At 41.7% G+C, this 16,034-nt stretch overlaps 1 protein-coding gene across 1 annotated transcript in view; it reads left to right on the top strand.

Moving 5' to 3' along the window:
- FAM20C (FAM20C golgi associated secretory pathway kinase) overlaps positions 1–16,034 on the top strand; it is a 173,302-nt gene that overhangs the window by 137,796 nt on the left and 19,472 nt on the right. Inside the window, exon 6 of the mRNA XM_066576373.1 lies at positions 10,461–10,641. Within this exon, the coding sequence (XP_066432470.1) occupies positions 10,461–10,641 (181 nt within the window). The remainder of the gene's footprint in view (positions 1–10,460; positions 10,642–16,034) is intronic.

The raw sequence follows: 16,034 nt of genomic DNA, 5'->3' as shown, positions 1-16,034 counted from the left end.
GCCCGAATGGAGCATGTCCGGATTTTTTCCTGCACGTGGAACCCGCATCTGCAGGGAAAAATGACATCCGCAGGTATTTAACTACCTGCGGGTGTCTAATGCATCCCTATGGGGCGCGGATCCACGTGCAGGAAAAACGCTGCGGATTTCAAATCCGAATTTGCCCGTGGACATGAGGCCTTAGGGCGCCCACCCACTGGCGTTTGCGATTTTCGTGCGTGGAAAACGCAGCGTTTTCGGCGCGTTTTCGTGGCGTTTTTTGCGGCGTTTTCGCGCCTTTTCCATTAATTTCCATTGACATTCATGGGTGCATTAGGAGAAAAATAAGGACACATATGCAACTGACAGTTCCTATGTTAAAAATCGCAACGCACCGCAAAAAAAAACGCCAGTGGACAGGAGTACATTCAATTCTAATTGCTCTTGAGAAAAAACGCAAAGAAAAAAAAAAATCGCCAGTGGGTGGGCGCCCTAAGGCTGTACTTGCGCGCTCTTGGTCTGAGAAACTCGGACCGATATTGTGTATGTAAAAATACGATTTACGCAGCGAGTGCGATGCGATTTGCAGAAGCACACTGTCTTTTACGGCCATGAAAAGTGATGAAACAAAAGCGTTCAGTTCAATGGTTTAGTTTTCACTAGTGTGATTCTTGCGCGATATCACTACGAGCGGGAAAAGATAGGACTTGCCCTATTTTGTTGCTCTTTTTTCTTCTTGTGCACAATAGTTGTGAACAGATTAAAAAAAAAAAAAGGCTTTTCAATGGCTCATGCGTAAATATGCTCCGTGGCGGCGAGCATATTTGCGCATGCGCCTGTGTGTTCAAGCCCTCGGCATATAGAATAAGACAAGTGGCACTGTACAGTACTCATACCTAGAGACCCTGCTGTTGTACAGACAGGCAGTGGCACGTGAGCCAGCAGAAACGCCATCCGCCAGACCGTGTAATTTTCGGTTCGGGATAGAATTATCCATACCATTATTCTAAATATACACCACAGTCATATTGTTTTGTTGAGACATCACAGCGCATAGGAAGGCCATAGATTTCATCTGAAGTACATAATCAAGTAGTAGAGCGTGTGAGATTTCTGCTAACAAATGGAATATATTGTGTTCATGTGAAGATGGAATTTGAATCAGATGGATGCGAGCCTCCCTTCCCTTGTCTTCTGCTTTAGAAGATTTCCTTATAAATCATTTATTTTTATCACAAGGGACACTGCTGTGAAAATGAAATAAAATTGTTATCACACCAAGCAAAGAGGCTGCTGGAGAATGTGCCCTGCTTTAAAAGCAGATGGTCCTGCTGGTTATTAAGTATGTTTTAAATTGCTTTTATCTGTCTTTTTTGTGATTTTTTTTCATTTTTTTTCCCCCGAACTGGGAATTCTTATAAAAGAAGCAATAAACTCCAGCTCACACTTATCCGTATATCAGAACAGATTTATGCTGCATTTGTCTTAATTACAAAGTATTTGCTGAATGCATGGAAAATAACACTTATCTATAGAGTGCAGAATAATAGTCATGGAGGACTAAACTAGAACATAAACTCGTTGACTCAGGAGGAAGAAATAATCAGTTTAGGTTGATATTAAAGGGATGTAGGAGACTAGAAAAAAGCTCTGCAATTTTTTTTCTTGTGACAGCGCCACTATGGTCAACAGGCTGGGTCTGGTATTGTAGTTAAAGGGGTTGTCTGGGACTCCAGGGATTTTTTTTTTGTATTGATGACCTATCCTCAGCAGTGTCAGGGATCAGCTGATCGGGGGGATCCCGAGTGGCAGAGTTGAACCGATCAACTATTGATGACCTGTCCTGGTCATCAATAGAAAAAAAGACAACCCTTTTAATCCTTAGAGAAATAAATAAGACTCGACTGCAATATACAGGCTGTGGAAAAGAGTGACGCTGTTTTTGGAAAAAAATGTAGATTTTGATAATCTGATAAAGACTTATTAGTTCACATCATATCATAGAGGCCAAAGTATCACTAGAATTCAAACTTTAGAAATGGGTCCTCATTAACTAGCTGATAGCAAACTAAGCTAAGGGGTGAATAATAAGTAGTAGCATATTTAAGATATTTTACATAAAGCAGACGACACTTTAAAGGGTTGGATTGGTACACCTTGCCTGTCTCCTTTTTGTATTGAATATGCACCCTTGACCTCTGAACCCCACAGTATCTGCTTTGGTTACCATACAGTATCTAAATCTATTATGGAGGCAGTCATTGCTTTGAAAAGTCTGGAAAGGGAAGGTCCAGATCAGGTTGACCTCAAACCTGTTCCGCATGGGCGGAACCTTTATATGTTTCACTTCTTCACAGATTATTTTGGCTCTCATAGCTATAGTTACATCTATGATAGAAATAGTCTTTGTTTTAAAGCCTCTGTAGGGGGAGGCTCCAAATCAGGTTGTTCCTCATGGGTAGAACCTTAAGATGTGCCATCTCTCCATTGAAGGTTATATGGCTCATACAGCTATAGTTACAACCGTCATAGAGGCAGTCTTTGCTTTAAAGCCTCTGGAGAAGGAGGATCCAGATCAGGTTGTCCTTCTTGGGTGGAACCTTTATATATGCCACCATTTCACAGAAGGTCATTATGGATGTTGGTGCTGTATTTTTACTGATAATAGAGGCAATCATTGCTTTGAAGAGTCTGAAGTGGGAAGGTCCAGACTAGGTTGTTTCTCAGGGGCAGAATTCTCTGTCTGTGCCACCTCTTCCGAGAAGGTTATTATGGCTACTATGGTTGTACCCATGATAGAGGCATTGCTTTTGAGCATTAGAGAAGGGGGCATGCAGATTGGTTTGGCCTCATGCCTCTTCCTCAGAGATAGGTGTAACTCAGCTTTAGCAGATAAAGAAGGGGGAATATGATCTGAAAGTCTCTGGCATCCTGTCCTGTGGCATCAGTACTGCTTGGCAAGGGCAATATTTGGTCTCTGATACCACGTCCTTTGCAGAAGCCAGCTTGATTGTCCAGCAGTTCCTGTTGAACAATTGTCTCCAATGTATTTTTGTATGATCTTTAAAAGAATTTTGCTCGTGTGAGGTATGAGGGCGATGGTGCGGTAACTGGAACATTCTTGAGCATCACCTTTTTTTGGAAGTGTGACAAAGACAAATCTTATCCATTCTTTGGGCCACGAATTGGGACACGATCTCCAGCAAGCAATTAATCAGACCCCAGCCAAGGATATCACTTATATAACAGAGGATTTCAATGTCGGCTTGCTAGAAGCCCTACCAGTCGCTGGCAAATTTGGATTGTGTAAGTGGAATAATGCAGGCAACCGAATGGTCCAATTTTGCACGTAAAACTGCCTATCAATCTTGAACACATGGTTTGAGCAGTCGAAACGCCGTTTGCACACATGGACGGCCCCAAATTGCGTGCAGCGAAACCAAATCGACTACTTCCCATGTCAACTGCATTAGGAAAGCTCAATTCTGGCCGTGAGAACACTTCCGGGTGCAGACTGCGGCTCTGGTCATCAGCTTCTAGTCACAAAAATAAAGCTCAGATTCAGCAACATCAAAAGGTCACCAGCAATACACTGTTTCGATGTAGACAACATCTCTTCACGATACACAGTCGAAGTGAATAACAGATTTGAAGTGCTCAGCACCAATCGGAAAAGGCCCTGATGAATTATGGGAGGAAATCAAATCCATCACGCAGAATACAGCCAAACAAATGATCCCTTTCAAAAAATCAGCTAAACAATCACAATGGCTATCGAATGAATCCATCAGAATCGCCAACAAGCGCCAAGCAGCTAAAGCAGCGGGCACCATCGTTGAATTCAGATAGCTAAATGCGGAATTACAAAGGAAAGTCAGACGCGACAAGGAGCACTACTGGAACAACCAATGCACGAAACTGGAGGAAGCAAACCAGCAAGGCAACACCTAAGCTCTCTTCGCCCATGTGAAGCAGACTTGGGCACCAAGACAGCAACTATCAAAGACTGGGATGGCAAATTATTAGAAGAAGAAGATCAAATCAAGCATAGGTGGTGAGAATATGAGCTGTATGCAGGCAATCAAATAGACAACCCATTGAATCACGTACATCAAGTAGAACAAGAACCGGGCATTCTGGAGGAAGAAGTCATATGGGCCCTGAAAAAGGGACCAAACAGGAAAGTTCTGTGCGTTGATCACAAACCAGCTGAACTGCTCAAACCAATGTCAGTCAAGATCCAAACTGACCCATGTCAAAAGATCTGGAGCTCCAAATCATGGCCCAAAGACTAGACAAGATCTTTGTGACACTGCCAAAAAAGGTGATGCTCAAGAATGTTCCAATTACTGCACCATCGTCAATTTCTCTGTAGGACAAACCTATACTTCTAAGGGTTATAGTTGTCTCTTTGCCTTTTACTTGCCATTCTATAAGCAATGTGCTATGTTCTGAAGAGCAAAACTGTCAAAATGCTGTCTCAGAGGGAGTTGTAACACTGGTTATATAGAATCACAGGGTTTGAAAGTAATCTACAAAAGTTGAGACCCCTCTAGGTATAGTTTATATTTGATTTCAAACCATAATTTGATTTCTGTGCGGTGGAGCAGCTATCCTAGATGTGTTGTATTTCAGGTTATAATTTCCTAATATTTTTGTATGTTTTTAACTAACTTTTGAACCATTTCATATTATTTGCTGGACTTGAACTGTAGTATAGTCAAAAATAACTGGACAAAATTGAGGTGTTCGAAAACTTTTGACCAGTAGTGCATAAGCCAAACCATTATCTTTTCCATAAGGAAAAGACACCCGTGTGCAGACAGCTGTTCCTGTGTTCTTAGCCCTTATCAGGGTATAGCAGGGCTTCGTTTTGGACTACCCAAAAAAAGTCCCAGATGTCAGTCATGTTTCTCGCAGCATCATTTCTGCTTTTTCGACTCGAACTGCTGAGTTGCTTGACATTTCTAAACACATAGAGACATCCCTTTCAGCATGGAAATATTAAGATGTATAGTGGATGTCATATTTAAGAGGGGGCCTCATTTTACTTGCTTTACCATTACAAAGTATACAAATGACAGCATCCAATCTGTTTAAAGCAATTCGGGTGCTCCTATGTATGTTTCTATCGAAAACCAAGTCAAATAATATATTCTTTCTTACAAGAATTACACTGGGAACTATTATTCATATATTCAGAGCCTACACTACCAAAATGCCTTAATAATATGCAATTTTGTTTCCTCCGCTGGCTGATAATATTTCGACTTGGCTGATAAAGTTCTCTCCGTGTGAAATATGTCAATATTTTTATTCAATATTCAGTAATGTTCTGCATGGAGATGGTTAGGCGGCACTATGAAATTCAATCTGGGACTCGCTTTACTCTATAATTCCAATGCATCAGCATTTTGATTACGTTAACTGTGGATTATTTTCACCATCCCCATTTGTCTGTTTTGTAGACTTCAGGAATTTGTTTAGCGACAGTACCGAGGCGTGTCAGGCTTTTATATGTAATCCCCCGAGTTTAAGGATGTCATTTTTTTCTTACTACTAACTTGACTAGTGGCATTTATTAGGAGGCAATTAAATCTGTAGTTCTGTCTATAAATTGACCAGGGAGAAGATAAATTATGATGAAATTAGATTTGTCAACAGTACACTGCTGCCGGCGGCATAATGCGCAGAAAATTTACTATGGCTATTTGATATGCATTCTTGAAGAAGATACTTGGAACAATAATAAGATGAGATATTGTATTACAGTGTGTGTTTACTTGAAATTTGAAATAATGTACAATATGATCATCGTTCAGGGTGGTAATCAATCTTTTGTGGACTTATTAAAAGTTTTAGATGTACAGTAGATAGTGTTTTTTTTATAGTGCTAGTCAAATATATGATCAATATGGCAGGGAGAGTTATTTTTCGAGCGCTGCAGTCCTGGGTTCAACTCTAAGGACAACATCTGCATGGAGTTTGTATATTCTCTCTGTGCTTGTGCGGGCTTCTTCAAACTCACACAAATATTCATGCATACAGAGGTTTCCCTGGATCAGATTTGAACTTAGGACCCCAGTACTGCAAGGCAACAGTACTAATTACTGAGCACAGTTTTTCTTTCCTCCTCCTCTTCTGAAGATCTTCTTTCTCTCCTCCTCCTCCGAAGATCTTCTTTCTCTTCTTCTCCTCCGAAGATCTTCTTTCTCTCCTCCTCCTCCGAAGATCTTCTTTCTCTCCTTCTTCTCCTCCAAAGATCTTCTTTCTTTCCTTCCTCTCCTCCGAAGATCTTCTTTCTCTCCTTCTCCTCTTCCAAAGATCTTCTTTCTTTCCTTCTTCTCCTTCGAAGATCTTCTTTCTCTCCTTCTTCTCCTCCGAAGATCTTCTTTCTCTCTTTCTTCTCCTCCAAAGATCTTCTTTCTCTTCTTCTTCTCCCCCGAAGATCTTCTTTATCTCTTTCTTCTCCTCCGAAGATCCTCTTTCTCTCCTTCTTCTCCTCCAAAGATCTTCTCCTTAGAAAAAAGCACGATGACTCAGTAACTCGTTCTGTTGCCTTGCAGCTGTGGTGTCCTTGGCTCAAATCTGGCTAAGGACAACATTTGCAGGGACTTTGTATGTTCACCTTGTGTTTCTCAATAATAATCATCATCACCTTATGTAGCACATACATTTATTGAGAAGAAACACAGGTAGAACATACAAATTCCATGCAGATATTGTCCTAGGTCAGATTTCAACCCAGGACCCCAGTGTTGCAAGGGGTTTACTGAGAAGGGGATCCAAGAGAAGAGATGGGTAGGGCGACTCCTGTTAGAGATGTGATCCTAATATTCAGAATAAGCCCTTCACAGTTATAGACAAGTTAAAATATCGATTCTTTATTGACTCAACTTAAAAACTAGGGCTATTACGAACGACAAACATATACCAGGACACACATACATACAAGCCTATAATACTCGGTCACAGGTTGGCATGACCATAGTGTATAGGACTGTACACCTGTTTTGTCTACTGAAACCTGACTGGCTAATAGGGTCCCAGTAGGAAAAATAACCAACACTGAACTAATGCCTATGTCATGAATAAGAGTTCAGGGTAATTTAAGCCAGCAAATAGTATAGGCACAGAAAAAATGTTTCTTATAGTCATATGAAATTTGAAATGCCACCAGTTGGTTAAAATTAATCTGAGGAGAACCAAACCAGTAATACACCTTCATGTCCGCAGTTTTTGCAAGATGGTGCTTGCTTAAATATATCGCAAGCAATACCACTACAGAGGTGTGGTAACGTTTTAGATATTATATTTAAATTTGAAGGCTTGACGCGTTCCTATGTCTTGATGATGACGTTTCATCAGGAACCTAGGAGGTTTGCATCAATCTGTATGCTAATTTATTAGAACAATGAAGGTAGGACTTGCAATATGTTGCTAGGAGGGCTGATTGTTTGATCTTAGGACCAATGAGAAGCGTAGGTTAATCTCCGACCTACCATCAAGGCCGGAGGTGCTGCCTGTTCCATGTTGCATATCACCTCATCTCCATTAGGGCTGATAGTGTAGTTTATCGCAGACAGACTCCTTCTTAGGAGCTTTCTCAAATAGAATAGACTAGTATACTAACGGCTTGTGTATCACCGCTGAAGTCTCTCCAGCTCCAGTAATGCAGTCAATGTGCATGGTCCCTTTTAATGTCCTTGCTGCCACTATTACTAAACTAGTATCTTAGGAAGCTCTCTACTCAATAGTGGATTGTGACCATTTCAGTGAAGGTAGATAGATTAGCATATGAATCTTTATCACTGTAAAATTCTACCCACGCTACGCTTCTCATTGGTCCTAAGATCTGACAATCAGCCCTCCTAGCAACATATTGCAAGTCCTACCTTAAAGGGGTTGTCCCGCGAAAGCAAGTGGGGGTATACACTTCTGTATGGCCATATTAATGCACTTTGTAATATACATCGTGCATTAATTATGAGCCATACAGAAGGTATTCACTTACCTGCTCCGTTGCTAGCGTCCCCGTCTCCATGGTGCCGTCTAATTTCAGCGTCTAATCTCCCGATTAGACGCGCTTGCGCAGTCCGGTCTTCTCCCTTCTGAATGGGGCCGCTCGTGCCGGAGAGCTGCTCCTCGTAGCTCCGCCCCGTCACGTGTGCCGATTCCAGCCAATCAGGAGGCTGGAATCGGCAATGGAACGCACAGAGCCCACGGTGCACCATGGGAGAAGACCTGCGGTCCACCGTGGGTGAAGATCCCGGCGGCCATCTTAGCAAGGTAAGTAAGAAGTCGCCGCAGCGCGGGGATTCGGGTAAGTACTATCCGTTTTTTTTTTTTTTACCCCTGCATCGGGTTTGTCTTGCGCCGAACGGGGGGCCTATTGAAAAAAAAAAAAAAACCGTTTCGGCGCGGGACAACCCCTTTAATTGTTCTAATAAATTATCATACAGGGCTTATTTAGGTGACTATATAGACAACCACTGCCTCAGTGAAAAGTAATATTCAGAATAGGTCTTTGTAAAATACTTAGTAGGGGCTGCTAGTCCAATAACCGTCACCAGGTAACGGGGGAAAGAAAAGCTTAATTGTAAAAGGCAGAAAATGATGGACCTTTGTAATGCAGAACGCATAAAAGCAAAAGGATTAACCCAATTTCTTCTTTATTAATTAAATTATAGCACTTCTTCATAAATGGCCAGAAAGAAATACAGGGATGTTACTGGATATTCATGTCCTGTACCTCCAGGAAAGAAGAAATGAGAAGGGGAGGAATTTTATGGTTTTTTAGTTTTACATAACCAGTAATAGGGGTATTGGTGAAGTTCCGTCTCGGTGTGAACGAATTTGGACCAAGCCAAACTTTTCATACATTCACTCAACTGTACTTAGTTCAGCTAAAGTCTACATTAGGACACATGTATAAGGATTTCTTCTGTGGGTGCATACCATACTATAGTGTGAGACCATATTGTATGCTTACAGCTGCATAATACAGAACCATCGAGACTTCATGCGGACTCATATAGGCTTCATTGCTTTACCATGAGCTTAAGGCCTTAAATGGGTTGTTTTGTAAAGTTTGCCAGATGCATTGGTTGCTTCGGCAGGTTAGCAGGTTGCAGATCAATGAGTGGTGGAATGAAGGGTTGCAGAGTTTGTGTAGGCCCACTGCAAAACTAAGATTGGCCAGATGGTATAACAAACAGACTGGAGGCAGGGGTGCAACTTAAACCCTAACTTTACTAGCAGAGTCTCTACAACAGTAGGTGGCTCTATTCTACCTCAGGGCTAGGCAGGTAAAACAGTCTGTGATGACAGAGGAGAAATGCGGCTTCTGAGAGTTTTGTCTTAGAGTCTTTTTGGACCATCTTCACGCTGATCTGTGCTTGGAAACATGTCTTCTCTATCTGAGGTCTCTGCTCGCTCTTGTTCTGCTTGTGGCCTTTCCCTCAGCTGCTGGATCTGCTGTACCTTGCTCTGTTACTATCTGACTCAACACATCAACAACTCTGCACATGTGCAAAATCCCATCCTTTATCTCGCCCCTCTCTACCTATGGAGCTCGCTGCTATCTTCCTCAACCAAACCACCATTATTTTGAAGGACCAGTAATGTTATAACATTAACCCCTTAATGACATGGCCAATTTTGTTTTTTTAATTTTTTGTATGCATTGCATTGGTGGGGGAATGAACTCTCGTTTATCTTCTACTCCATTTCTCCATCTGTCCCAGGTAGCTTAATAAAAATTTATATCCAGATATCCAGTTTTTCCTGAGTCCACTAGAGACCTTTGGCCCAAAGACAGGTATCTTTTAGATCTAGCTACCCATTCAGTAAGGTTTGCCTGGACATGGCAGATGGGCCCACATGCTTTGATCAAAATCTGTGCTAAGAACCTTGCATTTTTATGTGGTTACCGTTGCTACAATATAGCATGTGTTACCGTTGCTACAATATAGCATGTCGATCAGCACTTGTTCTTGCAGTTTGCATGCGGCAAATCATGGCTATTATGTCGACAAACAATTGTTACTAGAGTTTGCATTTGTCGGGAGTAAATTCCCTTTTTACACAAGGAGATATTCTGCTGACATACGTGATGCGATTAGCCAATAAATGAGCATTTGCCCATCTGTTAACTGATCGCGAACATATTTACACGGGCCAATGAGTAAATTGTACTCTAAAAACCCTCAGAATAAGGTCAATATGGGTTCAAAGTGACCACCGCAGAGACGTCCCTCTTGGAGGAATTCCCATCTCTACCTTACTGCCTATTATAAATGGGCTGGCAAAAGGTAGACAAGCTGCAGTATATCATCAAGCTGACATTGTACTTGACCTTCTGGAACTCTGGATGTTAGGCTGAATGAAGTCCTTATTTTAGTCTTCTTACTGTTTGGTATTTTCAATTCTAGGTGCATTAGAGCGACACTAACTGATAGTTTTTTGTTTTTTTTTTACAGCAAACAACATTTGTTTCTATGGAGAATGTTCTTACTACTGTTCAACAGAACATGCCCTATGCGGAAAGCCAGATCAGATAGAAGGGTCCTTGGCTGCTTTCCTTCCAGACTTGTCCTTAGCGAAACGGAAGACATGGAGGAATCCATGGAGACGTTCATATCATAAACGCAAAAAAGCAGAGTAAGTGCGTCTTATCTCATTATTAGAAGGGTCATACACTGTGTACATGTCCCAGGAATAAAAAATCATTTCACCATATCATCTGTAGATTAACCCCTTGCTGACACACATACAGCTATATTCATTCTAACTGCACATATCCCGTTTGGACATATATAGACCACTACAGCATATGGAGCCAACTCCATACACAATGGGTATCAGCTGTCTTTGACAGCCAAAACCTGCCTGCAACAGCCGCGATTGGAGATAACTTAGATCACTGCCATTATCCCTTTAAATGTCCCAAACAGCTCAACTTTGAGTTGCCTTCTGGGTGTCATAGGAGCTTGGGGCCTTTTGAAGGTTCCCAGATCTGCCATGATTGTTTGCTAGAGATGAGCAAACGTACTCGTAATGAGTACTTACGCACCCGAGTACCGCCATTTTCGAGTACTTCAGTACTCGCGCGTAAAGATTCGGGGGGCGCCGGGGGGCGGGGAGAGGCGCGGTGGTGCGGGGGGTAGCAGCGGGGAACAGGGGGGAGCCCTCTCTCTCTCCCCCCCCCCCACTCCCCGCCGCAACCCCCCGCGCCGCCACGGCGCCCCCCGAATTTTTTCGCCCGAGTACGGAAGTACTCGAAAATCGCGGTACTCGGGCGAAAAAGGGGCGGGGCCGAGCACGTTCGCTCATCTCTATTGCTTGCCTATTAAAACCTGCCTGTGGCATGTCTTTAATGGGCAGCTTGTAATACTGTATATTGCAATACTATGGTATTGCATTATACTGTATAAGCAATCACACAATCAAGTGTTCAAGTCCCCTATGAGAACTAAAAAATAACTAAAATAAAAACTTTTGACTTATTACAAAAAATAACAAATATTATACGTTTTCACAGTGGGTGCCTCAAAAAAAAGTTAAAATTGGTATAGCTGCATTCATAATAGTTGGATTTATTAAAATATCACATCAATCCCGCCCAGTGAACACTGGCAAAAAAGAAAATGCAATGCCAGAATTGAGTTTTTTTTGGTCATCCTATGGGCAAGAAAAAATTTATTAAAAAGCAATTTTAAAAAGTCTTGCACCCCAAAATGTTACCAATAAAAACTGCAAGCCGCCCACAAAAAGCAAGTCATCACATAGCTCTATCTATGTACAATTTTAAAAAGTTATGATTTTTTGAAAGTGGGAATGCCAGAACTACAGAACGTGACCTGCAGGAGCATCAATGACCCTTAGTCATGAAAGGGTTATTTACTCATCTACAGGATGTGTTTGCTTGGTGGTTTCCATAACCCTCATTTATTTTTAGGAGCACTACACTTGTGCATCCTTTCCCCAGTATTCAGGATCCCCAGAGTCCAGATCCCCACAATGAATCTTCCATGACTAGGATCAGCCTAATTGGATGGTTTCACACGTGGTAACTTCTGTTGGCACCCTTCTCCCAATACTGTGTACTGTCATAACCCTCATTTATTTTTAGGAGCACTACACTTGTGCATCCTTTCCCCAGTATTCAGGATCCCCATAGTCCAGATCCCCACAATGAATCTTCCATGACTAGGATCAGCCTAATTGGATGGTTTCACACGTGGTAACTTCTGTTGGCACCCTTCTCCCAATACTGTGTACTGTCATACATTGCACAAATATTATACCATGTGGTGCCTAATTATAAGCTCCATATGCTGATAAAATAACAGCAGATTAATATACTGTAAAGTGTTGAAAGTGGATGTGTCATCAGAAAATGAACTATTATATAAATCAGGTTTTTATGTTAAACATAGATTTAAAGAAGTTTTGGTGATTTTTTTTAAAAAATTTCAATGCCATAATACAGTCATACAGTGCTCAAATACTGTGTTTTCCCCAAAATAAGATGTACCCTGATAATAAGCCCTACCCTGATTTTCAAGGAGGCCTTGAAATATAAGGCCTACCCTGAAAATAAGCCCTAGCTACACTACATTAAAAAAACATTAAAAAATGACATCCTTAAACAGCTGTGATTGGTTCATCGAGTACATGGAAGCCTGCCGGAGCGCAACAGCCCAGCATGAGGGACCCGAACAGCAACTGCTATATGAGTATAAGACACCCCCCGAAAATAAGACCCTGTGCCATTTTTGGGACAAAAATCAATATAAGACAGGGTCTTATTTTCAGGGAAACACGGTATAATAAATGTGGACTAACAATACTGCTATGCAATGACTACACCTAGAATTAATATTCAGTTAAAGAGGTTTTCTAATATACCATGTCCCTCTCAAATCATTGGTGGCAGTGGGAGGGACAAAATAAAAAAAAAAAACATACATACCTCTCCGCTGCCGCACTGCTGCCCCGCTGTCTCTCTGGTTTACAAGATTCATGCTCATGTGAGTGTAGCCTAAGGCTATGAACGAGTGCTGGTAAAAGCTGTGTTTTACCGCCGTGGGAGCCGGCGTATTGCCACATAGGGCAGCAATTTTTGACTGCACATGACAGCGTATCTCACGCACGCTGTCATAACAGCCTTCCTTGTTTCATTTTTTTTTTTTATTTCCCACAGTTTAGCTAATGATCCAAAAGTATGATAAAGGCCATTTTCAGAGCCAGGTATTACGAACGCATCTTTGCTCCCATATTACGAATAAGGATCTTGGCCCAACCACTATGCTTACCACTTTTGTCACGAAAAAATACCAGCCAAAGTTAAAGGGGGCATGGCTAGGGGTGTGGTTAGGGGCATATATTTTTACCCCCATTAATCTAGTGGCCACATTAATATTAATGGCCGCAATAGCAATAATGCCCCCCGTAGTGGCTCCAGTAGTAATAGTACCCCTCTAGTGCCCCTAGTAGTAATAGTGACCTGCTTAGTTACCTCAGTAGTAACAGTGGTCCCCTTAGTGGCCCCAATAGTAATAGTTCCCCCAGTAGTGGCGCCAGTAGTAATAGTACCCCTTTAGTGGTCCCAGTAAAAATAGTGACTGCCTTAGTGTCGTTTCTAGTAAAGGTGTCCCGTTAGTGGCCCCATCTTTGTGCCCTCCCTAACTGTTAAGCTCCAGTCAGGCAGCAACCCCCATGCCATCAGGTATTTCACTCGCTAACTCCGATCTGGTCTGCCTGCTCCATCAACACAGACAGTTGGAGGAGAGGTTAGGCGTCACAGCTCTGATTACATCATTGGCGGCCGGATCAGATCTACGGAGTGAGTGAAATATCTGAAAGTTGGGGCATTTGCCTGGCTGGACTTGCTCACCACTGGCAATTATTTCTTACCGGCCATTAATGTAGCCAATTAAAAAAAAAAACCACCGTCCTTTCCATCCAAACTAGTGAGTTACCGGCCTGGTGGCAACCCTACCAACCAAAGGTCTATTGAAGTGAACTCAGAGCATCGTAGATCCCTATGATGTTGTGAGTTCGGGTTAGTAAATGCACCCTTAAACTGGGACCATCTATTGTAATATGGGGGCAAAAATATGCCCGTATACGATTGTCTGGAAATGGGTGTAAAAAAAGATATTCTCATTTTCCCGTAAATTGTCACTTCTTAAAGGCAGATCCTGCCATACCGTACATCCCCAGCAGCTGGAAATGTCATAACTCCTAATACTATTTCTAACGCTCCCTTCACTATCCTATTGTGCATATTAAGAGCTGTCACTTATCATCGTAACACTGAAATAACTACATTTCTTGCTATTTTTTTTCACGCAGTTTCTACTTCGTACCATAGCCGGATGTTTAGCAGACGTAAACGGCGATAAATGCATGTCACTGTGATAAACCACATCATAATGTATTACATTCTTCTTAAATTTGCAGTGTAGATTGTATTTTATAGCCCCATTTACTCTCTTAAAAGCAAATCCTTTGGGCAACCTTAAAGTGAAGTACGCCATACAGCATTTGGAAATAACCCATGAAAATGCTCTATATTACGTGAAGCTTTTATATTAGCACTTGGTAAGACCATAAGGAAATTGATAAATTTCTACCTTTATGGATATATAGCACCTAATGTGTTCTGTTTATGGATATCTAAAAGCTTATCAGGCCACTGTGCTATGTCTATTGCATTACACGTCTGCATTCTGTTCATTTATCATTCCTGGCAGCTATGTGGATATGATTTCCGAAGACTTATCCCTTCAGATCTTATTAGAGGGGAGGATGGAGCAGAGCAGTGGGTTGGCTGGGCTGATGTGTCATCAGATTATTGCTTGATTACCTGCTCCCTGCATAGCATTAACCCTTTTGGAGATCTGCTTAAGCCAACTTGTTAAAGAGATAGTAATCAGAATATAGTTTGCTGCTTTCTGGGAGGTAAGCCATTTTTAGGTTCTGGAGCAAATATTCCATTTGCACTGCCCCTTATTGGCGAGGCCCAATATGCCAAATTTAAAAAAAAACAACTATTGCTACAGTGCCTGCAGGACGGTGAAGTCCGGGTTCTAGGCTCTAGTCTGGAGTAATGTCATAGCATCATCCCCGGACCATGTGACATAATTGGCGGTGCATGCCCAGTGTTATTTAGCCCTGAAGAGTAATTTCTCCCTTTGGTTCCAGTGTTGATAAGCTGACTGGGCTGTCCAACAGTCCAGTTAGTGAATTAGACTTACTATGAGGGTATTTAAATCAGCCCCTTTTTATTAACAATGTTGATTATACTGTTTGGTAAGTGGCCATGCTGTGCCAGAGGTTTTTCTAGCGAGATTTAGTGAAAGTTCCTTTTTCCGTTTAATACACAAGTATAATTAGTATCTGTGATTTAGGGTTCAGAGTAGTTGTTGCCAGGTTTGTTTCAAACTTATTTCTGGCCTCTCTTCCATACTGGGGTCACCCTTTTTCGTGCGGGTGCTCCATGTGAGGGAATGGTTCAGTTCAGGTTGGTTGTTCTATTAGTTGATCGGGTATCTTTGCACTTGGTTATTATATTAAATCTCAGTTCATAAGGATCCATAAGACTGGCTATCACTTTAATTCTACCTCAGAGTCCAAAACTTTGTGCATCCAGTTGTGCAAACTGGTTGTAGCAAACGTGGCACCTATCTATCAGACGTGATACTCTTAGCTCATCATTGGAATTCCATGGGTTCCTCTAAGGAAATTATTCTCAGGACTTTCTTACTATTGTTGCATACACAGGACATAAAAATAATTAAGTCTAATCCTTTATTAGTGAATTAACCTATTAGAAATACTGTCATTCATGGTGGTAAGGGATTGGCTCCAAAGTCACATCCAAATAGGTTGTCATCTGCCTGCCCATGTTGTAGTAGTGGATCATTATTATGTTCCTGCCTGGGTCTGGTCTCTAATCAATCCTTCACTTGGTGGAGCCAACCGCTTGTAATTTTCAGCAAGGCACGGTTAAACTAGCCTACCAGAAAATTCTCCAATGGGACATT

Source organism: Eleutherodactylus coqui, chromosome 8 (assembly GCF_035609145.1).
Source record: "Eleutherodactylus coqui strain aEleCoq1 chromosome 8, aEleCoq1.hap1, whole genome shotgun sequence".
Taxonomy (NCBI): domain Eukaryota; kingdom Metazoa; phylum Chordata; class Amphibia; order Anura; family Eleutherodactylidae; genus Eleutherodactylus; species Eleutherodactylus coqui.
The sequence above is the reverse complement of the archived record's forward strand: the minus strand, read 5'-3'. Positions and strand labels throughout refer to the sequence as shown.